Source organism: Ochotona princeps, chromosome 2 (assembly GCF_030435755.1).
Source record: "Ochotona princeps isolate mOchPri1 chromosome 2, mOchPri1.hap1, whole genome shotgun sequence".
NCBI lineage: Eukaryota > Metazoa > Chordata > Mammalia > Lagomorpha > Ochotonidae > Ochotona > Ochotona princeps.
The window spans coordinates 104413054-104440669 of NC_080833.1; the positions used below are offsets into that span (position 1 = coordinate 104413054).

Genomic DNA, 27616 nt, shown 5'->3' on the forward strand with positions numbered 1-27616 from the left:
AACTCATTACACTACAATACCTGCCTCAACAATGTCTACTTTTATTTTTACACAGCAGTTATTTAAACATTAGATACTATATTAATCCAGTCTTTTCTCCTTGGGTAACTCATTTTCACAAAATACTCCTTTGTCATCCTCTGAAAATTATAATTTGCATCTTAGGGGGAAAAATCAGAATTTTCAGAGTTAAAGCGGAGTTCTACCACCACCCATAGAGAGCACTTGGGCCCAATTTCCCCTGGACTCGAGTCTTTGATCTAGTTTCATGTGGTTTCCTTCAACCTATTTTCCTTTGGGGCAGTTCCTTTGACCTATTTTCATGTGGTTTCACTTGCTTCTAGTTAACTGTTCTAGTCATTAGTGCTTCTCTGTTCTGAATATTTTCACACTAACATTGATCTATCTGCCAAATCATCATTGAGAAATGTTGGCAATGGCTGCTGTCCAGGCTTGCGGCCACTTTGTGGCTTTCCCGATTCTCAAGATGATTCACATTGAGAAGCAGCTTCTATCACTCTCCTGCATGGAGTTCACCTGGGTATGGTAATGGTCCCTATTTGGAAACAGTCAGATCTTATCTCTTTCCATGTGACAGTTCTCTTCTTTGTGTTTTTTTTTCTTTAAATATTTGTTTTTAATGGAAAGGCAGATATATAGTATATAAAGAATGAGAGACAGATCTTTCATCTGCTGGTTCACTCCCCAAGTGGCCACAGCAGCTAGAGCTAAGCTGATCCAAAGCCAGGAGTCAGGAGCTTCTTCCGGGTTTCCCACGTGGGTGCAGAGTCCCAAGGCTTTGGGCCGTCCTCTGTTGCTTTTTCAGGTCATAAGCAGAGAACTGGATGGGAAGTGGAACAGCTGGCACACGAACCAGCGCCATATGGGATCCCAGTGGATGCAAGGGGAAAATTTAGCTACTAGGCTATTGCGCCAGGCTTCTGTGTGTGTGTATGTGTGTGTATGTGTGTGTATGTGTGTGTGTGTGTGTGTGTGTGTGTGTGTGTGTGTGTGTGTGTGTGTGTATCGTAAGGCAGAGTTATAGAGAGGAGGAGTGATAGATCCAGTGTTCATTACCCAAATGGCGACAATGACAGACTGGGCCAGATCAACCCTAGAAGCCATGAGCATCATTTAGGTTTCCATCTTCTGTTGCTTTCCTAGATGCATTAGCAGGGATCTGGATACAAAGCAGAGCAGCCAGGACTCAACCTGTGCCCATCCGAATTGCAGACAGCAGCTTAACCCATTAGGCCCCAGTTCTGTTCTAAGTACACAATCGGGAGTGAAGGAGTCCTGAAGCCCATCTTTCTTTTTTCTTACTTTCCACAGTAGAGGACTCATTTCTAGTGTTCTGAAGTAGACATAGCCAATACAGAAAGCCCACTTTTCCCTAAACTTTTTCTGAGAACATCAGGTTATTTTTTTCCAATGCAGATTTTACTTGTCATAAAAAAATCAATAAATAGATGGAAATGATTATTTAAATGATAATTTATTAATTTGATCCATTCATATAAAGGTAATGTCTGAGACCTCCAAGTCTACATTCAAGAATGCTGTTAAGTAGGGCTGGAAAACTTCTGGAGAAGATTCTTCTATACTCTCCAGGTAGCATGTCACAGGCGGCTTTGACCAGAGCCAGGAGAATGACTCTGTGTACATGGATGAGGGCTGGCAAGTGAAACATCCAGGGCTGACCATGCAGTGCCTAGCAAAGGAAAGTCAGAATTGAGATAAAGTTTGAGGGATTTAGGGAATTCTTCTCACTGCTGTTCCCAACCAAAAAAAAACTGTATTCCTTTTCTTTATGGGTCACATCCAGCTACAAGTGGGACAGGCAGGGGGAGAGATACCAAGCTGTCTTGTAGTGGATAGCCCATGACTGCTCTTGTTATCTGTAACTGAGACATAACCATGAAATGTGGCTTTTTCAGAACTATTGACTCCTGAAGCCAGGAAGTCTAGACGTGTGTAGTGGGATCCTACAACAGGCAGCCTTACTTGGCTGAGTATAACCATCACAGTTTTGGGTCATATGCATCTAGGCAGTTTTGTGCCCTCCACTTCTTTTTGCTTCTGCAGCTGGGTACATATGGGTGCAGAAAGGAGGGGCCATGAAGGTGACATCAGCTTGGATTTTGTCCCTCTGTAAACCTGAGAGATCCAGTTAGCTTCCTTGGATAGAAGCAGGGTGCAGAATGGATTCCAGCTCTTGCCTAAGGCAGAGGGAGATACTATCCCAGTGACTAAAGACAATCCAGATAAGCACACATGTGAGGGTCAGATGCTTTCAAGGATATACTGTGTTGCACCCACCAAAGTCTCAATCACAAACAAGCAACAAACATTGGTGACTTCACATTGTGGAGCAATTCTCTGAAACTGCTGAGATTTGGTTTTCGTAGAACACTTCATGGTAGGCACACTGTCACATGTAGTGGTAGCAGTTGTGCGTCAGAGTGACACTGTAACACAATGTACTGTTCAATGCAGAAGAGATATGGGAGAATGGTTCTCTAGGTGAGGGCACGCTGAGTGAAAACTGTGAGAATAAGGGCCAGTCATGAAAAGGCAGGTGGGATCCAGGGCGTGTGAGAGCAGCATGAAAATGCTAAAGTGTGCACCCAAGAAACCTTGGTTCCACCACTTGCCAGTCACTACAGCCCAAGAACAGTAGCAGGTGACAGAAGCAATTACAAAAACGGACATCATGGCAGATAGCCCCAAGAACAAAACCTAGCTCCGCTTAAATCAAAGGACACTTGGTTCCTTCATTTATAAAGCAGGGAAATAATACCTTCCCTATCAGGGTTGCTTGTGAGGAACAAGTGAAATACCACATGCCAATGTGTTTAGAAACCCCAAAACTTTGCCCCAAGTATCCCTATGCCTTGTGGAAGATCTCTAGATGTGGACAGAAAAAGATCTTTTTAGTTTTCCCTACCCTTTCCTTGCTCGGCATTGCTCAGCGCATGTTCCAATCTCTCCCTTAGGCGGTCATTCATGCAGACCGACTCCTCCAGGCGCTGGCGCAGGGTCTGGATCTCAACCAGGTTCTTTTCCAGCAGGTCAGCCCCTGTGGCAAATCACCAAGAAATTGGGGTTGGGAAGGGGTGCATGGATAAGTGCAATCAACTCATGGACCACTGTGGCACCTGTCTTTAACGTCTTCGCAAGCTCTCTGCTCTGCCCTCTTCTGGCCTCTGTCAACCTCTTCCTTTCACCTGAGCAGCCAGGGGCTGGGCTTTGGTCCCCTGTAAAGAAACTCCACAGGGTTTTCTTCTAGACATAGGTCTAGAAAGTAAAGTGGAGAAACTGCAAAAGGCCTCCATCGGGACTGACCTCACAGCGGGAACATTTATGTGCCTCTTGGATATAGGTGACCGATTATTCAAAGGGCTTCCCTCTCTACCTCGTATCCTTCAAAGCCAATGACACCTGGCTGAACAACCTTAACTATTTACCCATGTACAGGAAAAAGGCTAAGGTAGATGCATATACATATGGAATCAAATCAGGTTGTGAATACTGAGTAATCTTCAGTGTTCTCCTGTAACCAATTTTGACAGAGAGGAACATGGAAGATCCTGTGGCAGTGTCAGGGATGAAGCTGGAACAGGAGAGAATGGAACAATCTTCAAGGAAGGGAAAAGATGCACCAAGGAGAGAAGCAGGCTACGGACAGCCTTCATCCATCAAGACATTTTATCTAGCAGCAGATTTTCTCTGAGAATTTCAAATGTCTATGTTGTTCTGTTACTTGGGACCCAGAAACTGAGTTGCTTCAAGCCATGCCACTACGTAGCTATACTTGTAGCTCCTGTGTGCTGGGACACCTGGCTTCAAATCTAACAGCATTATTTAGGAGAGCAGGGTTGGCTCATAGGTGCATGCACTGTGTGTGTGTGTGTGTGTGTGTATGTGTGTATATATAATGTGGCTGACTCTGTAGAAATTGTTTCCCACCGTACAGTAGCTCTTGACCTGAGGAAAGCTGTGGCTGTGGATGTCTGAGCTTGGAACTCTGGAGCAGCCCTCACTAGACTTACGAAGCTTTCAGCATATCCAGAAGAGAACTCGTGAAGGTGAGGTCATTTCCCCTCCCTTTAGCAATGCTCTACAATGGCTTCGTTCCTCCTCCTGTGCAGAGTGAGTCCTTAGGCGCTCAGAGAGGAGAAGGCACAAAGAACCAGCACTTCGGCTGGAATCTCATTCTCTGGCTGACCCCTAGCTTATTGCCCTTTGCCTCTTCATTCGTTTCTGCAAGTCAGAATTTTATTAAGGGGCGAAAGAATCATTTGGTCAGGGAAAGGATGTGTGGTTCCTAACAATGCTTTACCAACTGCTCATTTGTGTTTTACCTGAGGGTTTGGAGTTGGGCCGGTACAAGGAAGAAAAGGAGGCTAGATCCCCAGCAGCGTTCATCTTCTGGGGTCTCATCTCTTCTCCTAGGCTGCTGCAGTCCTGGTGCCCAGGACTTGGTGTGCTGCTCAGCTGGGCAGTACCACTCTGAGGACTGAGGGGCTGAGCAGGTCTGGCTCCTGAAGGGTTGCTGGGCAAAGCAGTTGAATCAGCAGAAATGGCCGGGCCGACATCTGTCCAGACAAGAATGGGAATGAGCAATAAATAGGAAAGACATACATGAATGTTTGGAAGGTACCTACAGTGGATTGAATAGGGTATTTCAGGAACTTGTTCCACCTGGGAACTTAGAATGTAACCTTATCTGTAAATAGAGCCCTTCTTTGCAGACGTAATCAGCTGAATAATCCTGGATTAAGGTGGACCTTAAATTGCAGTGACTAATACACTTACAAGAGGAAAGGAGACAGAAATGTAAAGACAAGAGAGGCAGAGGATGGAGTGATGTGTCTACAAGCCAAAGAACTCTCTGGAACTGCCGGAAGCCAGGAAAAGGCAAGGCTTCCCCAAAGCCTTCAGGGCTAGCACGTCTCTGCTGACACCTTGATTGCAGGCTTCAAGCTTCCAAAATCAGAACATATTCCTGTGGTTCTAAGATACTCAGTTAGTGGTATTTAGCTATGGAAGCCTTAGAAGACAAATGAAGTAACCAAGGGAATGCAATGTAAGGCAGGTGTCAGGGGTCCAAAGCTTACTGCTTAATGTCAGGTTAGATGAAACTTTATTTTATACATTTCATCCCCAAAGCCCTGGCTAATTCCTAGCCTATTTCAACAAAAAAGAATGGTTAGATATCATATCCAAGGGCCATAGTGCACACCTAGGTAAAGTACAGGGACCCTCCTAACTTCCTCTATGATTCCCAATGCTGAAATGATTGCAGTAGGTCCTTCAAAAATGTCCCCTGCAATATAGCATTACTCGCTGCCAATCTTAGGGTCCAAGAGAATGAGGGCAGGAGGCATTTTGCTGATCTGTGAATAGGTGAAAACTCACTCAACAGCATACCAGCTAATCTACCATGGGGATGCTCCATCTTGGGCTTGTTAAAGGACTCAGGGAAAATAGCTTCCACTTCTCACTAATGGACATCTCCCTCCACTCCTGGTGACTCCCAGCCCTCCTGCCTCTGCTGACTCTGGACCTTGCCTGAAGCTAGAGGAGTCTCTGTGGAAGTTAAGTGATAATTTGAATCCCACCCAGAATGGTGCATGAAACTGAAACCCAATTTTTCTTAATTAGAGTTCATGGTGGCTCCTAAGAATGACTGTGGGGGTGAGGGTCCCTTGTCTGGGGAACTGCAGAATCACAAAAAAAGTGTATGACATCTTATTACTTGAGAACATAACCATGTTAGCTTCCTACCAATGCATCTGGGAGTGCAGAGAAAGATGGCCCAAGTACTTGGGTCCATACCACCCATGGGAGACTGTTCTGGACTAAGTATCTTCTACTGTTGATCCACTTAGATAAGGTAGGCAATTGGCAACCAAGAAGTCATACCTGGTGGTACTTTAAAAGTTCATGTGGCCCTGCACAATGGCATAGCAAATTAATCCTTTGCCTGCAGTGCCAGCATCCCATATGGGTGCTAGTTCTAGTCTTGGCTGCTCCACTTCTGTCTTTTCCTCTTTACTCTCTTTGCACCTCTGACTTTCAAGCAAAATGGATCTTTTAAAAAATATTTAATTTAGAACAAAAAATCATATATGGCCAGGAATCAAGTATGACTTCATGTTATTCACACCAGAATCTAGCTAATTTTCTTGTGAGAAGTATTTGTATTTTTCTCAGGAGGGAAATCAAAAAAGGAAACTTAGCAGGAGAGAAATGAAGGTTTGATTTAAATGGACTGTCCTCCATTCTCACCAATGGCTGTCTAAAGGTCTTCCTGGAAGAATTCTGGGTTGATGGCATAATTTAGAGACTATTACAGTATAATTAGTAAGACTACAGATGGTATCTGCAAATCCACAAGGAATAAACAGTATTGACAGGTGACCTGTGGCATTTGCCTTTAAGATTCCAGGGTCAGACGTACAACATCAGCCAAGGTCATGTCTCAGGCTCATGGTCCGATGGTGTTACAGTTACTGAGAGGCATTTTCTGCCTGCTTCCCCTTCTAAGTTTGTACCACCTAGCTCTTGACAATACCACGTATATGGTGATGACATGTGAGACTAGGAAAGGGGCAAAGTGGCCTGCAAATTTGGGATCCATGCTTGTCACCAGTGTTCAGCCAAGCAAGTCGTGGCGGTGCTACGGTGCCTGTCTGCAGAGTTGCTGCTTCTTGGCCTATGCAAGATGTGTGCACTCAGAAATGGGCAGCTTCCCAGGTACTCACGGGCTCTAGTCACTGCAGACAGCCTGCCCTGCTCATCAGGTGGAGGGGTAGAGCCACTGGTATGGATCTGGTGCTGAGTCTGGGACTGGGCATACCACTGGGCCTCTGGAATTTCCACCACGTCATGCTTACTTTGTATCTCCCTTAAGATACTGATGGGGTAACAAAGACAAAAAACATATCATTGGAATATCACTCCTGTGCTGACCTGGGAGCTTGCAGAAGTCAAGAAGACTGTCTCTTCGGAGAAGAAGCTAAACAGTTCATTTACATTTAAGGATAAAAGAACAGGGGCATGAAGAGCAAGTAGGCAGGTTGAGAACAGTCATTGCCCAGTGCATTCGTCATAATCATCCTGAGGTAGATTGTTCACTGGTTTCTAAATGTAACACCCTTCCTTCATAGGAAGCATTTGAGGATCCTAAGAGTTAAACTCTATAAATGTAATCCATTCATTCATATTAACAATGGCCCATTTGAAGCTACCAGGTGCCTTGAAGTCTACAGACCTCCTCTGAGTACAGAGACACACAGAATCAACCTTTGCAATCATTTTCACCTGCCAGCACTTAGATCTCCTTTGAAGAAATCCGGTAGTCTCACCCTGGCCTAAACAGCAAAGGGAAATCAGAGCTGATTCCTGATGGGGTCTGGAGAACCCAGTTAGGTTAGAGCAGCTCTACATTTGCTAAAGTGATGAATTAATCTGGGAAGGAAGCCAAAAGACTAATATGTTTTTTGGGGAAAAAAGAAAATGAGAGTCCCTGAAAATGTGGCATTACCTGAGAGTCAGAGATTCCTGTTTTGCTTGAGTCTTCATACTTGTACAGTCATCTGGAAACCAAAATTTAAAAGGGACCAGTCAAGTGCATGAGCTCTGCCACTGGGAGGAGACCTGACAGAGGAGCTTGGGGAACTCCTTTGTCAGGACACAGTCCCTGCAGGTGAGCACAAGAAGCAAGGCTGGGAGCAGAACAGACAAGCCCTGATGGCATACAGGTGGTTCAGGTCTGGGGGCAGGCCAGGCTGGGCCAGTTCATAACACACACTGGCAGATCTGAGAACAAAGATGGGGTGCAGGACAGGCTGGGTCAGTCTGTAACACCAGCCAGTTCACAGTAAGCCCTGGACTGAGGGCTGGCTAAGCTGGGTTAAGCTGCAGCACCCACCAGCATGAGCTGGGACCAGTGGCAGATCAGGCTATAGCACCCACCTGTAAACGCCAAGATGAGGTAGGCCACGTAGACTCGGCTGCAGCACTGACCAGCACATGTGAGACCTAGGGGCCACTGTCACCACTGCTGGGCACGAGAGTTGGGACCAGGGGAAGAGCAGGCCGGGCAGAGCCACAACACCTGCTGGTCTGCATATGAACTGGGTTAGAGGGAGAAGCCAGCCTGGGATAACCAACTGTACCCATTGGTGCATGAGCCAGAATAAGTGCAAGATGGCTGGGCTTTGCCACAGCATCAGCTGGCAAGTGCTGGGACTAGAGGCAAATCCTGTCAAGCTAGGCTGTAGAAACTCCTGGAGTGCAAGATCCGAAAATGGGAGTGGGTCCAGTAGGGAAACAGTGGGCACCTCTATGATGGGCTCTATCTCCCAATGGTGAGCATGAGAACCAGGGATGGAGGTGAGCCTGGCTAGACAGGCAGTGGTACTTCCTAGTATGAGTGCGGGCTGGACAGTGGGATCAGTTGGGTTGAGCTAGGCTTCAACGCCCATGTGTGTACGAGAGCTGAATGCAATGTGGGACAGACTGCACCAGTTTGCTGTACATACTGGCATGCATAGGAACCAGAGCTGGGAGTGGGCCTAATGAGGGTTATTGAGGGTTGTTCTAACCAGGCTACATTTTCCACTGGTGAATGTGAGGGCCAAGTGTGTGGTAGACAGGGTGGGGCTCAGCTGCAACACCTGTTGGTTTATGTAAGAGCGTTGGAGATAGAACCGATCCAGCATTGCAACTAACACTGTATGCATAGACTGCTATGAGTGATAGACTGAGCTGGATCCTGTACTTGTAAGCATGCATGAGTCAGATCTAGGATCACTTCAGATGAGGTTTCTTTGGGGATCCCCCCAACTGAATCACTGGACTGAGAACTCCAGGAGAACCACAGGATCTGTGGTCTGACCTTGGAGCACATGTGTCAGAACTGGGCCTCCTCAGTGACTTAGAGGCAGTAGTAGATGGATACCCAGATGTACATGAAGGCTATGGCAGTCCATTGGACCTTGCAGAGGACATCTGGTGCCATAGGAGAAGGAGGGCAGAACAAACTGGTCAATTGCCCTAACCAAGTGTTGGCATCAAATATCTGGGTGAATGAGACTCTAAGGTGGACTATGTCAGCCAGTGGACCTTGAAAGCACTTCCTCATCCTTGGAGCGGTGACCAACAGCATTTCAGAATCATCAAAACCACTTAAGCAGAACCCTTGCAGAATGCTCCACATCAGGGACCCTGGGATGATACTGGGTGGCCATTTCCCATCCCCAGGTACTGAGGTAGTTGGGAGGCTGGGTTGGTTTCCTTCCCATCTCCCCTGTTTCCCCAGACACAGGAAAAAGAAAATTTGGAACAATGGTCTCATCTACTTTCTCCTAATTCTCGATCCTTCCCACCCTAATCGACTATGTAAACATCATCAAAAATAAAATTTATAGGGTTGGGGGAATCCCAGGGCCTATGAAACTGTGTCACATAATGCAATGTAATTAATTAATTATATCTATATATAATTTTTTAAAATTAAAAAAATAAAATTTATATTAAAAAAGGGACCAATCAGAACTTAAGTCAGTCTCATTTCCCATAATACAAGAGAATACTGGCTGTTCTCCGGGAACAGAGGCAGACCTGCTTCATACTCTATGCCAGGATCATCTGCATTTTCCCAGGAGATCTTGGGTGATCCTTGCAGGCTCCGGAGTGCACCACGAAGACTGCCATCAGGAGTTAGCACAGTGGCCTCAAACCCACTGTTACCATATACCATTGGGTATTCAAGGGCAACATTTTATGTAAAACATTCCTTAAACATGAGGCTGGCACGGTGGTGCAGCAAGTTAATTCTCTGTTCTGTGTCACCGGCATTACATATGGGTGCTGGTTCTAGTCCTGGCTGTTCCCTTTCCTACCCAGTTCCTTGCTTTTACGGACTGGGAAAGCAGCAGAAGATGGCCCAAAGCCTTGGGACCTTGCACCTGTGTGGGAGACCTAGATGAAGCTCCTGGATCCTGGCTTCAGCTCAGCACATTGCGATCATTTGGGGAGTGAGCCAGAGGGTTGAAGACTTTCTCTGCTTCTGTTTCTTTCTCTGTAAAATCTGCCTTTTAAATAAAAATAAGCAAATCTTTAAAAAAATTCCTGAAACAGCACCTATTGCCATCAGCTGGAGCTAGTATATACAGTAACAAAATCATCCCCAAATCATCCTAATTCTTTTTCGTTTTTTTGAAGTGCACAATTGTTACTTAATTTAGCCTTTAAAAAGTGATGGTTTGACCTACATTTTTAGATGATGAAATAGAGATCAGATGAAATATTAACCTGTCCAGGGTTAGTAATAAGCACATACAGGCTAGATATAGGCTCTTAAAGTTTCTAGTTCAGCGTCCTTCACCACAGCCAATTGGCTCTGTGTCTCTTTCTGCCAAATAGTTTCAGACAAATACCACCTTGGCCAAAGATGTCTCGAGCCCTAGTAGAGACATTCTAGAAATGATGGAGGAACCTTAACCCCTGTGGTGCTCCTTGGGTTCCTTGTCAACTTGTCCTGAAACTGAAGTGATGGTTACTAAGATACCTGTATGACACCTCGTGGATGCATGTGAGCTTGTGTGAGCCTAGGACCTTGGGAGGGACTGAAACCTTCCTGAACTCTGTGGCCAACTTACCTGTGCTGAATTTGCTGGCAATGCTCTCCGCCATCTGGCTTCCCACGATCAGCTGCTCCCGGAAGTGCTGCTCGGTGCTGTGGTCGATGTTACTGCTACTGAGCAGCTCCTCAAAGGTCTTCATTGTGTTCTTGACATGCTGCAAGAGAAGGGAGGAGACCACTCTCCCAATCCTTGCCTTCTGCTGTAGGCGGGTCAACTCTTCCATCTGATCCTGGACCAAGGTGTGGAATTTCCTGGAGTAGAAAAGAAGCAGTAGCCAGGTGGAAGGTGGTGACTGATGGTTTGTGATGCTCTGCTTAGAAGGTACTTGAGATCACCAAGAAAAGTTCCCCTAGACATTTTAGAAATTTCTAGTGACCTGAATGTGATAAAGAGAAAGAAGGGAGGAAAAGAAAAACAGCCTAAGATGGTCATTTTTCCCTGCCCCAAACTGCTGAAAACAGAACCATGTTTTCTTCCCCAACTCTGCTTTACAATCTGCCCCTTTAGGCCCCTCTCTTGTGCCTGTCATTCATTTGTAACAAAGCTGATGTTCACTGGAAACTTGAAAGGAAAATTAGTCATGGAAGAGAAAAGACCATTTGACGCATGCAGCAGAATTTCTCTCTCACTAGGATGGGCCAATGTTTGTCTTTTCTGTAGGTAACTAAGGCTCATTTGGCAAGACATCTTCAAGCCACTAAAATTCAATCAGCGTATACTGTCACTTCTATATACTCCAGTGTATCTAGTTAGCACAGTGCTTTGCTCAGACGGTTCAAAAGTGTTTAAAACAACTTGAACTATATGATATAGCTACTACTTGTTACAGAGAATAACATAGAGTAGTTTAACATGTTCCTGAGAAAGGCAAAGCAGTTTAGTGTCTATAGTAGGAACCTGCAGGCCTAGATTTTAGGGGAAACCACATAAGGTGTCAGGCTCCTGATTTTGGCCTAGTCAAGCCCCAGTCATTGCAGCATTTGGGAAGTGAACCAGCAGATGGAAGATCTCTCTCTCTCTTTCTCTCTTTTTCACTATGCTTTCCAAAAGGTTCTTCCATGAAATATGATCAATAAAGTTAAATAATGTGTCCAAAGCATTATATGCTATCATCAAATGAGATTTATTCCAGGTATGCAATGCTGGTTCAGCATTTGAAAATCAGCTAAAGCATCCATTGCATCAACAGGTTAAAGAAGAAAAATCACAAGATGATACCAATAGCTGCACAGAAAGGATTTGACACAATCCAACACTCATTTCATGACACCATTTTTTAAAAACCTCAAAAAACTAGGCAGAAGGGAATGTCTTCAACTTTATTTAAAAGTATCCACAACAGCTCTGTTACCAACATCATAATTATGATAAACTAGATGTTGTAATCACTAAGATCATGAACAAGATAAGGGTAGTTCCTCTTTCCTCTCCTTTTCAACACTGTACTGAAAGTCCTCGCAAATTCAATAAGACCATAAATAATGGGATATGAGGTGTTCAAATGAAATGGAGAAATAACATTGCCTTCATTTAAAGATGACTTGCTTATCTATGTAGGAAACATGAAAAAAATGATCAAAATGCCTACAACTAATAAGTGACTGCAACAGAGTTATAGAATGCAAGGTTATTATACAAAAGTCAACCTTTTTTTAAACCTATGATAAACAATTGGACACTGTATTATTCACAGCAGTATCCTCAAATACTTCATACTTAGGCAGAAATCTAACAAAATATTGCAAGGTGTATATAAGAAAAGCTATATGTAACTTCAACTCTATTAAAGATTAAATATTTATGGAGAGGAAGATTAAATATTGTTAAGATGTCAGATCTCCACAAGTTAACTAAAAGGTTCAATGGAGTTTCAGTCCAAATCTCAGCTACTTCTTTTGTGGCCATCAACAAGTTCATTCAAAAGCTTGTATTATATATAATGAAAAAAGACCCAGACTGGCTAACACATATTGAAGGAGAACTGCAGAGATCTGACAATACTGGGCGTCAAGACTTTCTGCAAAGCTACAGTGATCAAGATGCTGTGGTACTGCTGAAAAAAACAGACAAAAGAATTGAGAGCCCAGAGCAGATCCTCACAGATATAATGGATTGATCTTTAGCAAAACAGCAAAAGTTGATCTGAACAAATGATGTTAGAATAACTAGATATGCACACTAAAAATTTAATCCAGGCATAGAATGCCCTTGACACAATCGATCTCAGAATGTATCACAGACCTCAGTACAAGACACAAAACTATAAAAACATTGTAGAAAATATAGATAACATTGCAAAAGTTTAGGTGACCCTGGGTTCAGTAATAACTTTTTAAATAAACTACTAAGGAAATGTTCCATAAAAAAAAGAAAAAGAAAAGCTTGATTGAAAGAAAAAAATTGGGGCCTGCACTGTGGTGCAGTGGGTTAAGCCACTATCTACAATGCCAGTGTCCCATATGAGCACCAGTTCCTGCTACGTTTCTGATCCAGCTCCCTGCAAATGTCTTGAGAAAAACAGCAGAAGGTGTTTGGGCTCCTACCACCCACATGAAAGACCCAGAGGAAATTCCTGGTTCCTGGCTTTAACTTGGCCCAGTCTCAGCCATTGCAGCCATTCTGGGAGTGGACCAAAGAATGTAAGACCTCTTGCTCTTTCTCATTTTCTTGCTGTGTGACCCTGCCTGTCAAATAAGTAAATATATATTTAATTTTAAAAAAGAATTTAAAATAAGAAAATGAGAAGATAAATCACAGAAGACCTCAGATATACCAAAGACTTTCCTGATGGAGAAATGCTATTAAAAAAAAAAAAAGTAACCTTGTCAACAACACAATAAAATAGATTATAAAAAAAAAAAAAGTAACCAAGCTTTCAAAACTCAACAGTAAGAAAATTGAACCCAATGTCAAAATAAACCTAAACAGCCATTTCCCCAAAGAGGCTGTATGATTGCAAGTAAGTATAAGAAAAATGCTTGTATCTGTCAACAACAACATGTGTTCACACACACCTATTACAATGGTGTAACCTAGAACATTGATAACATTAAGTGCTGGTAAGTGGAGCAGTTGGAACTCTCCCTTTTGACTGGTAGGAATGAAAAACAGTACAGCCATTTTAGAAGGCAGTTTGGCAGTTTCCTATGAAACTGTACTCTTACCATATCAAAAACATGTCTACACAAAAACCTGTACATAATGTTGTTTATAGTGGCTTTATTCACATTACAAATATTTGAAACAGCCATGACATTCTTTTGTAGGCTAATAGATAAACTGTGGGGACCGGTGGCGTGGCCTAGTGGCTAAAGTCCGCACCTTGAACTCGCCGGGATCCCATAGGGGTGCCGGTTCTAGTCCCGGTACCTCCACTTCCCATCCAGCTCCCTGCTTGTGGCCTGGGAAAGCAGTCGAGGATGGCCCAATGCCTTGGGACTCTGCACCCGTGTGTAAGACCTGGAAGAAGTTCCTGGCTCCTGGCTTCGGATCAGCATAGCATCGGCCGTTGCGCTCACTTGGGGAGTGAATCATTGGATGGAAGAACTTCCTCTCTGTCTCTCCTTCTCTCTGTATATCTGACTTTCCAATAAAAATAAATAAATCTTTTAAAAAAATAGATAAACTGTGGTTCATTCAGACAATGGAATATCCACATTATTAGGCAACAAAAAGAAATACACTCTGAAGCCATGACAAGGAGAAACCTCAGATGTGTGTTACTAAGTGACAAAAGACTAATGTGTATTACTAATTGACAAAAAACTACTGTATATGATTCTGACTATCTGGCGTTCTGGACAAGGCCTAAAATATGAAGGCAGTGAAAAGATTAATGGTCCCAAGGGCATGGAGGGCTTTTAGGTCAGTGAAGAGTTATTCTGCATAGGATTATTATGTTAGCTCTGCAGCATTGTACTTTCATCAAAACCCACAGGAGTCACATCATAAAAGGCAAGTCCTAGTGGAACAAACGACTTGGGTAATACTGGCACGTCAGAACAGGTTCGCCAGTTATAAAGAATAGACCACTCTGGTGCAGGATGTTGGTAGCAGGTTAGGCTGTACTTCTGTGGGGGCAAAGGGCATTTAACATAACTCACTGTGATTTTCATTCAATTTTTCTGTATATTTAAAATTTCTCAGGGCTGACTTTGTGGCCAAGCTGGTAAAGTCACCTCTTACAATGCCAGCATCCTATATGGACACTGGTTCCAGTCCTGTTTGCTTCACTTTGGCTGCAGCTCTCTGCTAATGTGTGCTCTTGGCTGCATCCTGGCTCAGACCACTGCAGTCATGTGGAGAGTGAATCAGCAGAGGGAAGACCTCCAACTCTACCTCTCTCTTCCCATAACTCCAACTTTCAAATAAATACAATCTTAATTTTTTCATAAAGTGCAAGCCTGTTTTAAAAAGGATGATCACAAGAGTATAAATTTTTAAAATACATTCAACAAAGTAGATATAGTATTAGTGTTATGAATCGAGAGCCTATGATTCTAACATTATTTCTGTACAGGGTTATTGTGCAATTTTAATCAAGGGACTAATTGTTTAGGGCTGAGTGTCTCCGTTTTGAGATGAGGAAATGGCATTAGCTGACTCTATGTTTATTTCAACTCTAATATTATTAGCTGGGTCAGTGACATTCACCTGATATAAATGAGTATTGGAAAGTAAGTCGTTGAAGCATGGAGCAGAATCTAAATCCCTTTCAAAGCTATGCCTCAATCCTTAGACAAGTTAGTGACAACTCAGTGTTCTAGTAACTGGTGTTAACAGACAAATGCATAATGGATTAACCTTATATAACTGGAATGGCTCCACACAAAAGCTGTGGGATAACAGCCATTGATTACAGACACTGATTACAAAACTGGCCAAGAAGGTAAACGATTTGGCATCTCTATAAGCTTATTTTAAAATTTGAGATCATCAAAACTGCCATCCCAGAAACTGGGGACATGATTTTCCATAGATGATGGAGTAGAAATGGAGGAGCTTCTGCATAAATCCATGCAGCATTTGTCAGAGAAACACCTAAAGTACAAGGAGAATCTTGTGTGTTCTTGTGAATCCCAAAAAGAGGCACCAATCAGATGGCAGAAGATTTTTAATTTGAGTAACCAAGAAGACCATGGACGCAGTGAATACATGCATTGTTGGAATAAAAGCCAATCAAAAGACCCCACATTTAAACCCAAATTGCTGTAAATGATATCATAGGGCTAGTAACAAAAAATGTTTTAGGCTTATCTCTAAAGAATTTCTAGAAACTCTTCAGAAACAGCCCTACGATTAAGGTACAGGGCCTGGATATGGACCCATGACACATGACTTAGTTCTGACAATGTGAGTCCCGCAGCGTAGTCTCTTACCCATTGCAGGATACGAAGGAGAACCCTGCTTCCTCAGGCCGACCTTTCTGCTCACTTGTTCCCTTCTTATCAGGCCCCTTCATCTGTAAAGGCTGTTGTATTCCAGTCTTTACTTGGGACATTTTCTCATGAAGTACTTTGACAGTCACTTAGGAAAGGAAGGATGGAGAAGAAACGTGTCTAGGACTCCACAACGGCCAGACTTCTCTCCAAAGCTACCTAAAGGAATTGAAGCACAGTTGTTGTCAGCCAAGTTAGATTACTCAAAGAGATCCCATAGGAGCTTGGCCCCACAAGGGATGTGAAGTGTGAGGCCTGCAATGTGTCCCTCTTGGGTACTTACTTCCTTGGCTACGAGGACGCTGGTGGCACGTCAGGTAAGGAAAGGATGACGAGGACGCTGGTGGCACGTCGGGTAAGAAAAGGATGTAGCAAGTAAGAGGAGGTGCTGTTATAAGGACGCACTTGTGATGGAAAAACAAACAAATGAGAAAGTAAATGAATGAAAATGCATGGGTTTAAATTTGGCTAAGGGATGAGTATGGTTCTTGTAGTTGAAATAGGATTTCCAAGGGAGTGTCCCTTTGGAAACCAGGAAGCATTTTATTATCCCCAAGTTCCAAGGACACGAAGGCAAAGACTAGGTTGGCAGAGCTCAAATCCCAAGTCTCTGGGACACGGACAATAATGCCATGGGAAACACTTAGGGCACCAGGTCTTGAGTCACTATCACAGAATCAGAATGAGATAGTGACAGAACCCGAAGGAGCCCCACCTTTTAAAGGCCTGCCGCCCTCGACACACGCTGCCCGCTCTCCATCCACAAAGGCCACCGCTCTCATCAGCCAATTTTATTATCTCTACTTTTTTTGCTGACACTGTTCAACAATTTATGCCTAGAAATAAATCTAACCCCGTTTCTCTGTTTCCAGTCTCACTTTCACATAAAAAGCCATCAACATAACATTTTACGAGTGCCTTTTATTTTCTTGAGGGCAGTTTCAGTGAAGACATCTTACAGCTTTTCCTAAATAAATTCTTTTTAAGCCTCTAGAACTTCATACTGTTTTTCCTTGGAAACTGTAGATTTGTACCTCCAACATTCTTTCAAGAGAAAAATGACCTACTGAGTTGTAATACTCAAAATGTGACTGATAATGTGTCTTGTAATAGTCAATGTACTCAATGCAGTGGCACAGTAACAACATAGTTAGGCTTTACTTAACCTTTCAAACTCCCACCCTCACCTAACTACTACTCGTAGGTGATTATAATTACATCGATTCCTAAAACTCTCTATCAACTTTTGCTAATGTCTGCTTTGAGTTTCATTCTGACTCTACAAATTATTTTACTCTGTTTTGTGAATGTCCTTCAGTGTTATATGGACACTTGATGTAGCATTGACTTGTTAACCCAATGGATCCCTTTATTCTTTCACTTAGGTCTTGACAGAGGAGTTCCCGGGGTTGCACAAGGCCACAGAATGGAGGTAAATGGCAGCAGTCTATGGTGACAGCAGCTCAGGCTGTGGTGAGTCACAACGGGAGCGAGAGGGATCCCCTGACGTCACCTCACACTTCCTAGGCTTCCATTTCATTGGTGAGCTGTTCAGGGTTCAGCAAGCAGTTCTGGAGAGAAAGTCCTGCTCTGCAGCATTTGCCTAGCTCCTTCAGGTGAATACTCTGACCTACCAGTGAGACATCACTGAATACAGAGAAGTGGGAAGAGATGCTAGACAGCGTACCATTTCCACCCACAACAGGTGCCACACCTGGTATCCATCAGTGTAACTATTGTTAAACACACACACACACACACACATACACATACACAACCAAGCAACAAAAACAGAAAAGAAATCTTGATGGGGATATGTAAGATTCAAGTGCAGGAGGCACGTAGGACCCCTTCTGGACATGATCAAATTAGATCCTCACTATGGCATATCACAATTAGATTGTTAAGAATACAACACAAAAAGAGAATGCTGAAAACCGCAAGGAAAAGGGCGTGTACCAAGCCACTTTTTTCCACCCTAAGGGAAATCGCCTGTTAGACTAATAGCAGACTTCTTTGCAGAAACCTTGTAGGCCAGGAAGGAATGAATTGGGATATTCCAATGAAATTGGCCAGCCAAGGAGGCTATACCCATCAAAATGAGCCTGTATAAATAAAGCAGAAGTAAAGACTTCCCAAGACAGGCAAAAACTAAGGGAGTTCATCACCACTAGATGGTGAGGGGAGTCCTACATCCAAAAGTAAGGGCAACAAGGACTTCACTAATGAACAAGTGCTAATTGATGGTTGATGAATTAGGGGGATGCTCGATCCAGTTACAGTGTCTGAAGGTGGGAACTGACTGACTGGGTTAGGACGCCAGCGTGTAGCCCATCATTGAATCCCAGTGGATTTATGTGGAGCAAATATAGAGAGACTACAGGACAACCATGCTCCCTCTTTCTGCTTCCTGGCTCACCAGGTGAATGATCCTCACCCGTGCTCTGCCCGCCAGCCTCCATCACACGCCAGACTAAAGGGGCCACCCCAGCTTGGACTGGGAGCCTCTGTACTCAAAGCAGAAATAAACCTCCCTGCTTGCCAAGAAGCTCCTTCCAAGAGTTGTAAAGCCATGCAGAGTTGGCAAACACACATACACACTAAAACTGAAAATGAAAAACGGAAAAAAATGTTCCATGCAAACAGAAATCAAAAGCAAGTAGGCATCGCTATGCTTTTACCAGGCAAAACAGACCTTGGGGCAAAAACTGAAAAACCAAGGTCACTATGCAATGATCAAGGGACCAGTTCAACAAAAATATATGTCTATTACAAATTTGTATGTGCTAAGGCCAGGACATCCAATCTTACCAAAACAAACATTCTTGACTAAAGGGAGAGATGAGCTGCAAAAAAACTGGTAGAGGATAATACTCCGTTTTCATTGTCACAGTTCACTCAGACTCCTTCCAAAAAAATACAAAATAGAGGGCCAAGCAGTAGCCTACTTGCTAACGTCCTCGCCTTGCACGTGCCAGAACCCCATATAGGTGCCGGTTTGTGTCCTGGCAGCCCTGCTTCCCATCCAGCTCCCTGCTTGTGGCCTGGGAAAGCACTAGAGGATGGCCCAAAGCCTTGGGACCTTACACCTGTGTGGGAGACCTGGGAGAAGCTCCTGGCTCTTGGCTTCAGATCGGCTCAGTTCCGACTGTTGTGACCACTTGGGGAGTGAACCAGCAGATGGAAGAACTTTCTGTCTCTCCTTCTCTCTCTGTAAATCTGAGTTTCCAATTAAAAGAAGCAAAACTTTTAAAAAATTAAAAAGAGAGAGAAATGTCAGAGTTCAGTTGTATGAGACACAAAAATATATAGCAGCTTATATAAAGTTCAAAATAAAAAAAGTTTGTACTTTCATAAAACAGTGGTCACTTGAGCACAATTTCCCTCAAGGAGAATAAAGGAAACTGATGTTTAATAATATTGCATTATTTACTAGATACTGTTATGATTTTTGTGATGATCTAGTTTACAAGTGCTTTTGTATGCTTAAGCGTATGTGAGACTCTCAGTAATATTAAATTTAATTAGAAAAACTATATGGCTGGTATCCTAGTGTAACAGGCTAAGCCTGTGTCTGTAGCATCTGCATTCCATACAGGTGCCAGTGCAAGTTCTGGCATCTCCACTTCATTCCAGCTCCCTGCCAGTGGCATGAGAGAGCAGTCCAAGTACTCAGGCCCCTGCACCAGGTTCCTGGTGCCATCCCTGACTGCAAGGAGAGGCCTTTAGCTGCTAGGCTACTGCACTGGGCCCTCTCCTCTCTATATAACTTTTTAAAAAAATATTTATTTATTTTTATTACAAAGTCAGATTTACACAGAGGAGGAGAGACAGAGAGGAGGATTTCCATCCGATGATTCACTCCCCAAGTGACCACAATGGCCGATGCTATGACGATCTGAAGCCAGGAGCCAGGAACTTCCTCCAGGTCTCCCATGGGGTGCAGGGTCCCAAGGCTTTGGGCCGTCCTCGACTGCTTTCCCAGGCCACAAGCAGGGAGCTGGATGGGAAGTGGAGCTGCTGGGATTAGAACCAGTGCCCATATGGGCGAGGACTTTAGCCGCTAGGCTACCACGCTATAACTATTTCAAATAAATAAATCTGTTTTCTTTTTAAATAAGGAAAACTACATAAAAACTATGGAGCCTTTAAATTTGGATCCTTTTCCTGAGGTTATGCCTCTTCCCAACCAGGTAGCAGGTGGGCAAATCATCTCAACCCAATTCCCAACTCAGTTCTTACACAGTGCAGCTGCGCTCATGGGAAGCATCAGCTTCTCTCTGCATTTCTAGATTGTGAGTCTCCAGGGCTCATCTCAGACAGGTCTTGAACTTCCACCTCTATTTCCCATCTGTCACCATATGCCAACAAAAAAGCACTCTCATCCTGAAAGCCCTGGCAACCACTCGTCAGCACAAAACTAAATTTACAAGTGTCTAATGAGGAAACACTTAACCCAGATCACAGTACTACTGTAGCTCACGCTACTGTAGTTTTCAGGCCTGAATATCTGACTGTCTGACATGTCTCCCTGTCTCTCCATTTCCATGAAGTTGCCTAAAGAGCTGCTGTTTATTAACAGTTGTCTCCCCGCCAACTTCTTGGTTACTTCCTTTGCCAAGAAACAGAAAATGCCCTGAAGAAGGGAAAAGTCAAAGAGTCCATTTCATTCTGGTTTGAATTACTTTGGTGGGTGGCTTTCCAAGGACTCCACAAACAGAATTTCTTTACACCAGAATTCATTGGCTTGTTTTCATTGCATGTAATGGTTTAATACAATTATTCCTTCATAGCAGAAAGAGGAAATATTTCATAAGTTCCAGGTAAATTAATTTTTTGAATTTGATTTCTTTTTCTTTTTAATATTGTTTACATAGCTTATTACAGTCCTGGAAATTATTCCAAAGATTATTAGAACTAGATTATATAACTGTTCATAGACTGCATTTCTTTCTCTGGAAAATCCTTACTACACAGACAGCTTAATTATCAAGTATCGTATTACAGTGACATAAATATTTTCAACTCCTTTCTTCAACCTGGTTAAAACAGTTGGAAAACTATTAAATCACTAAGAATGGCAGTATTCTTAGAAAGTAGACATTGGATGCCAGCAATTCAATCTTCTTTCTTTTCTACGATCCCTTTTAAGTAGAGAAACAGAAGTCAGAGTTGTTCAGGGACAATCATTGTGCCTGGAGACAATCCGTATTGCAAACACACCTTCACAGCTAGGAACAGCAATGGTACCCACAGGAGTTTAACACTTTTAGATAAATAAAATGTACACTACTTTTCCACACAATGGATTTAAACACCAGGAAATGCCAGAAACCTCAGAACACAAGAATGGCCATCAGAAGTCTTTCCCAGAAGAAGAGGTTCTGCCAACAGAACCTGTGTGGCATCTCTGCTGTGTCTCCAGCCCGCAGCCTCTCCTGCCCAGGGTGGACCAGCCAAGCTTCCACACTGGGCCCTGACGACCTCTGGATTGCCAGACACAGATACGTGGCCTGCTGGTTTTGGTTCCTCGTGTAGAACCCCAGCTCAGCCAGACAGCACGAGAGCTCAGCCTTGCCATTCAGAGCGAAAAGTGAGTTCATTCTTCCTTGGCACAAAGCTATTGAAGAGGCCACTGTGGCCAGGTCACCTCAGAATGCAGTCACAGCTCCAGGAAATATCTTGGAAGCTCCATCTATGAGTGTAAGAGGAGATGCCTCACCATAAACTTCTATCTGAGGGATCTTCAAAAAGTACAAGGGAAACATAGTTTAAAAATGTTATTCATCTTGACTGAACAATAAGATGCTGGACTCTATGTTTGGTATACGCTTGCAATGGGGGAATCTCAACTGAACTTGAGCTGTGGTTATGCAACAAGGTGGAGGAATCCACCATGGTGGGAGGGTTTGGGGAGGGGTGGGAGAACCCAAGTATCTATGTAACTGTGTCACATAATACAATGTAATTAATGAAGTTAAATAATAAATAATTTTAAAAAAATGTTATTCATGAGTTTCAAAATTCATTTTCTGACTTTTTGAAGTCATTTTGTTAAAACTTCCCAAAGGAGCATCAAGAAAATAGCCCTCCCTTTCTTAGAGTAACATAGAGGTTTGTATAGCGTTTGATGTGCTAATAAGAATGTAGAGAAAAAGATTCTAACTGCTGTCAAGTTAGAATATTAACTGGCAAACTTACAGGGCTTATTACTTAATCTAAAAAAATTCTGTAATGACTATGACATGACAATTGCACTTCCAATATGTTACCTTATGAACATACTTAAATAAGTGGAAAAAGATACAACAGCAGCTACCTCAGTATTTGCAAGCAGAAAATCAATGGAACCAACTTAATTTCCAAAAGCAATGTGTAAAAGGCTAGTTAATGGTACAAACAAAAGAAATGCCTTTGTTTGAAAAGAATGCAGAAGATGATGCTAATGATCTGATCCTACTAATATCCTTAGTGATGAAGCAATTAAGGAACCGGGTACCTCATCAGAGTTGAAATAATGGAAGCACAGAAAATGTGTTACTGATCCACAGCCAGATAAGAATCAAGGCTCTATCCCAGAATCTGTGCGGTTGGGCACAAATCTGTGTGTGAAGTCTGTCTCCCATGTTTTCTGAGGGGTGAAGCACGAGAAGTAACCACTGGAGGACAAGAGAGGAGGTGATGTACCTGCTGTAATGAACGTTAATCTGCAGCAATAAGCAGAGATGTCATGAAACACCAGGATTCAGTGAACGGCTGAATGCCCTCACTGGTTGTAACATAGAGATGCAAGATACACGTTAGTCATTTTTGCTGTTACTAAGCACTAGCTGATACTGCCACCCTTTTGCAAAATAAGTAAGTTGCAAAGCCTCAGAAAACTGAAACAATTAGGGCAAAGAATCGAGTTGTCATATTTGAAACCTGTACATTAGGTGACTCAAACTACAAGTGCGCTCAAATGGCTTTTGCCCTCACCATGCCCTGGGGACACAGGGTTGGCAGCCCCATGCACCACTGGATGGTCAGGGTACTCACTTGAAACCGGTGGAATAAATACATTTGACAGACTGAATATAAGAACAGACAATGGTCAGGCCGTGTAAAAAAAAAAAAAAAAATAGAATTCTGGTCTACCACCTGTGGCTTTTTTTTTTTTTTTAACAGGAAACTGTTGCCTCAACTTCAATAAATAATCCAGGAAGCCAGCAGGCTGTAGGCCAGGCTTGCAGGAAACCAGGCTGTTGTCCCTGGTAACAATCTAAGAACTTAAACAAGAATTTCTGAAGCAGTTGGCTCAACCATGTCCAGAATTTGCTGAGTAACTGTCAGCCTCCTTAATTCGTGCCTCAGCTTGCAATTTAGGACCAATCTGAGAAAGACAACTGTGGACTCATCTACCACTCAGGATGCTCTCCTTTAATGAGTCTACTTATAGCTTTCCATACAGGAGATACCTGAGGTCTTCCCTAGTTTCCACACTAAAGCTTTTTGGCACTTTTACCAGCCTTTGAATGTGTCAAAACACACCTGAGGTTGGCTGACTCTCTAGCTACAGCAAGCTCTCTGCCTGCTGATAAGTCTCTGCTTCTCCAGTTTGCTTTTTGTTTTGTTTTATTTTGTTAAATAAATTTTTCTTTTTTTTAAAGCAATCTTTTTTTTTAAATTTATTTATTTTCATTGGAATCACTTCTCGGCCTTTTGGCTAAGATCAAGTGTATTTTCATTGGAAAGTCAGATATGCAGAGAGGAGGAGAGACAGAGAGGAAAGATCTTCTGTTCGATGATTCACTCTCCAAGTGACCACAACGGCCTGTGCTGCGCCAATCCGAAGCCAGGAGCCAGGAACCTCTTTCCGGGTCTCCCACGTGGGTGCAGGGTCCCAGGCCGTCCTCGACTGCTTTCCCAGGCCACAAGCAAGGAGCTAGATGGGAAGTGGAGCTGCCAGGATTAGAACCGGCGTCTATATGGAATCCCAGCTCGTTTAAGGTGAGGACTTTAGCCGCTAGGTCACAGCGCCGGACCCTGTTTTTCCAATTTGCAATTTGGTTGATCTTCCTTTATTTCCAAACTGCTGTCTTTTTTTTTTTTTAATCCTTAGAAGAAATACAAGAGTGGAAAATAAATGAAAAGATTTTTCAAGGCACTAGGGGAAGGAATCCTTCCCTTTTAGTTTTAGTCTAAGCTTGTTCCTCCGGGGCAGACAGCAGGAGATGCCACCGTGTACCATCTGCACTTCTTGAACTGCAGGTACCCCGGGGGTCCTGGGATCTGAGGGCGGTTAATAAACCAGTTAATGGGAGCAGCGACTAGGAAGCACCAAAAGGGAAACACGCAGGAGGAAAGCAAGGGATTTGAATGAGCACAACCCGCCTCTCCAGGAGGCTTATGCAGAGACGCAGGCCGCATCCTGCGGTAGGAATAGATCAGAATGGGGAGAAGCCCGTGGCCATGTAAGAACAAAGCAGGAAAATATTGTGCTTTGTCTTACATCAAAAACATGAACGGAAGCACATTGGTTGCCAGCAGGTCCCTAGGGGACCATGATTCTTTGGTTGGTGCTCAGTTTTGTGGCCTAAATCCCAGCCAAGCCAGACTCTGGCTCTCTCCTCCACGCCTCTGCCTCTTTCTCTTACACACTAGGATGTGTTTTGGTTTCTCTTTCAAGCTGAGAGCTGCTTGCAGCTCTGTGGCTCGGCACTCTCAGTGCCCTAACTTACTGCCGAGTCTTCGAAAAGGCTGGCGCAGTTCTATAACTGAGCATGCACAGGTGGTATCCTAAAAGCTAAAGTATCCATTCTCCAGGAACTTTGCCACTTGCTTCTGTAACGGTGAGGTCATCACAGTTTTCCTGGTTATTTTACTTGTCAGTAAGACACTCTTAGACACAGCAACACTGCACTTTTTATGAATTCACATTCAACAGTGTTGCAAAACAGTAGAATCGAAGGCTGTAAATCATAAATGCAGTGAAACCTAAACTTGACGCTGTGCCCGTTTGATCTCAATGTTCATGCTACCAGTTCATCTTTGAAGTTCAATAAAATGAAGATTTTAAGTGTACAGATTAATTTGTTCTGACCACAGTAGCCATCATCTAGATGTAATAAATTTTACAAGAAATGTCAGTAATCCAAAGTCTTCAGTCGAGCCCTTTGCAGTCAGCTCCACTTGCCTTCCCTTTAAGCACTCTGTATTTTATCTCCCCAGATTAATGTTGACTGTTTCTGACACTCACATAAAGATGAAGTTTTTGCATCTGACTTTTATTTTGTGCAACAGAATGTTTTTGAGATGCCTCTATATCATTCGGGGCTGTGTTTTTGTGTTGTAGATGGATTTTATCGCAGGGTGTTAACATGCCACCTTTAATGGGCAATTGAGTCATGTCTGATTTTTGTGAACAAAGTTGTAAACATTCTTTTTGTAGACATGGGCATTCATTTTTTTTCCTTGAGTATATGTCATAGAATTCTTAAGTCATGCAGTAGGTATAAATTTAGCTTTATTAGATACTGTCAATTGGTTGTGCTATCTTACCTTCTTGCTGGTAACAAGAGTATAGTTACTCCATGGTTTTGCCAGCACTTCGTATTTTCTGTCTTCAACATTTTGCCCATATTGGCGGATGTGTGTCTAAGCATGGTCTGGCTGTGCAATTGCACACCTGACACTGGGTGGCTTACCAATATATTTATTTCTTACAGTTCGACAGGCTGAGAAGTCTGAATTCAAAGTGCAGGTTCTGTGAGCTGACACTCAATCTCTGGCTCATAGAGGGTACCTTGCAATGGTGTCTTTATATGGTGGAAGGGCGCAGAAGCCCTGACTGCTGTCTTTTATAGAGACACTAATCCTGTTCATGAAGGGTCTGTGCTATGGTCTGATCACCTTCCAAAGACCACACCCTCTTAACCCTAGCTTGCGAGTTAAGGTTTCAGCAATGAACTGGGAGGGAAGGTGCACTAGCATTCAAACCACAGCAGTTCATAAGTGTTTTATCATAGTTTTGTGTTTTTGTGATAAGCAATGACATTGGTCACCAAATACTCTCTTATTCGCTTAGAGAGTCTCTTCTGTAAAGAAATCTTATCCAGGTATTTTGTACTTTTTAAGTAACTTGAATTTTTAAAAAATCATTTTCTCTCAGTTCTCTATTCAATATTCAAGTCATTTTTCAAAAGTGTATTGACCACCTCTTTTCCAAGGCCATGGCTTGCCTTTTCACTTTCTACCATTGATTCATGATGAGAAGTTGTAAACTTTTATGAAATTTGGTTTCTCTTTTTTCTTGTTAGTCTTTCTGATATCTAAGACATCTCCAAAATTATCATTGCATTTTCCTTCATTTCCTGCTAGAAGGTTTTATATTTTCATTTTCATTTGTAAACCCATGATTCTTCTTGATTTCATTTCCTGGTCTTAGCACAATCCTTAAAAGCTGCAGAATCCGGCAGCTTGCAAACGACCCACTAGGAGTCTTTTACAGCCTTGGCTGTGACACTTACAATAATGCCTGCTGAGCTTCCATCCTTCACCCGTGCCCCTTCTCTCCTCTTCTCACATCTACAGCTAGGAAAATCAGAAATACCTACAATTAAAAAGAAAAAAAGACCTAGTTAAATCTGTGCTCAAGATTAGAGTGTAACCATAAAGGCTAGATCTAATCAATGTTTAAACCATACGTGTGTTCTGGTTTGCAAGGGCTCTGCCCTCGGGTAGCTTTGAAATATAACTTAAACTTTACATTCTTTCATTCTTCTGCAAAACGAGCTGCTGAGAGTATTCTTCATTCTGTTGTTAGCTCTTTCTGCATTTAGTGAGTAGTGAATCCAATGTTATAACCGGTAATAGCGTCATCCTCATTGTCATATGCTTTGTATTATTTTTGAAAGTCACTGTACTGAAAATAGGTATACAGTTGGTTTTGCACTATTTGTTGAAATGATTACTTCTTTCTCCTTTGAATAGATTAGGATTCCATCCATCTCCCCATTCTTAAGGTTACTTATTTGTAAGAGTTACGGGGGGGGGGGGGTTGGGGAGAAAATGTTCCATCCAGTGATCCACTCCCCACATGGATGCAGCCACCTGGCCAGGAGCCAGGAGCTTCTTCTGGATCTCCTTCTTGGATGGCAGGGGCTCAGGTATTTAAGCCATCTTCCACTGACTTTCCCAAGGCCAAGGAAGAGAGCTGGATGGAAAGTGGAGCAGGACATAAGCCAACACCTATATGGCACGCTTGTGCTGCAGGCAATGTCTTGACATGCTGTGCCACAATGCCAACACCAATTAGGATCCTTCGAAAGAGACCTGACAATACTATATGGGTGTCTCAACTCGCTTTACATATATCCTTTTCCACTCTCATGCTGTGCTATTTCTGGTAGTAAGCAGCTTAACAGCATGTCTTAAGTTTCCAAACTTGATCTTTATCACACAGCTTGATAAATCTGAAGTGCGTGCCTACCAGAGTAGACAACATGCAAGTCAAGACACACTATCACTTACTCCAGCCAT

General features: G+C 43.0%; 1 protein-coding gene across 1 annotated transcript; it reads right to left on the minus strand.

Annotated features, from left to right (window-relative positions):
* Positions 1 to 1483: 1483 nt before the first annotated feature.
* Positions 1484 to 26652, minus strand: LOC105942066 (myomegalin-like). Its single transcript, XM_058660179.1, has 8 exons — positions 26605 to 26652; positions 16037 to 16255; positions 10674 to 10909; positions 7553 to 7604; positions 6771 to 6922; positions 4365 to 4598; positions 2948 to 3079; positions 1484 to 1711 (listed from the first exon to the last, which is right to left on the minus strand). Exons 2-8 carry the CDS (start codon positions 16156 to 16158, stop codon positions 1620 to 1622), a joined length of 1020 nt encoding a protein of 339 aa, XP_058516162.1. The 5' UTR covers positions 16159 to 16255; positions 26605 to 26652; the 3' UTR covers positions 1484 to 1619.
* Between the last annotated feature and the right edge of the window lie 964 nt (positions 26653 to 27616).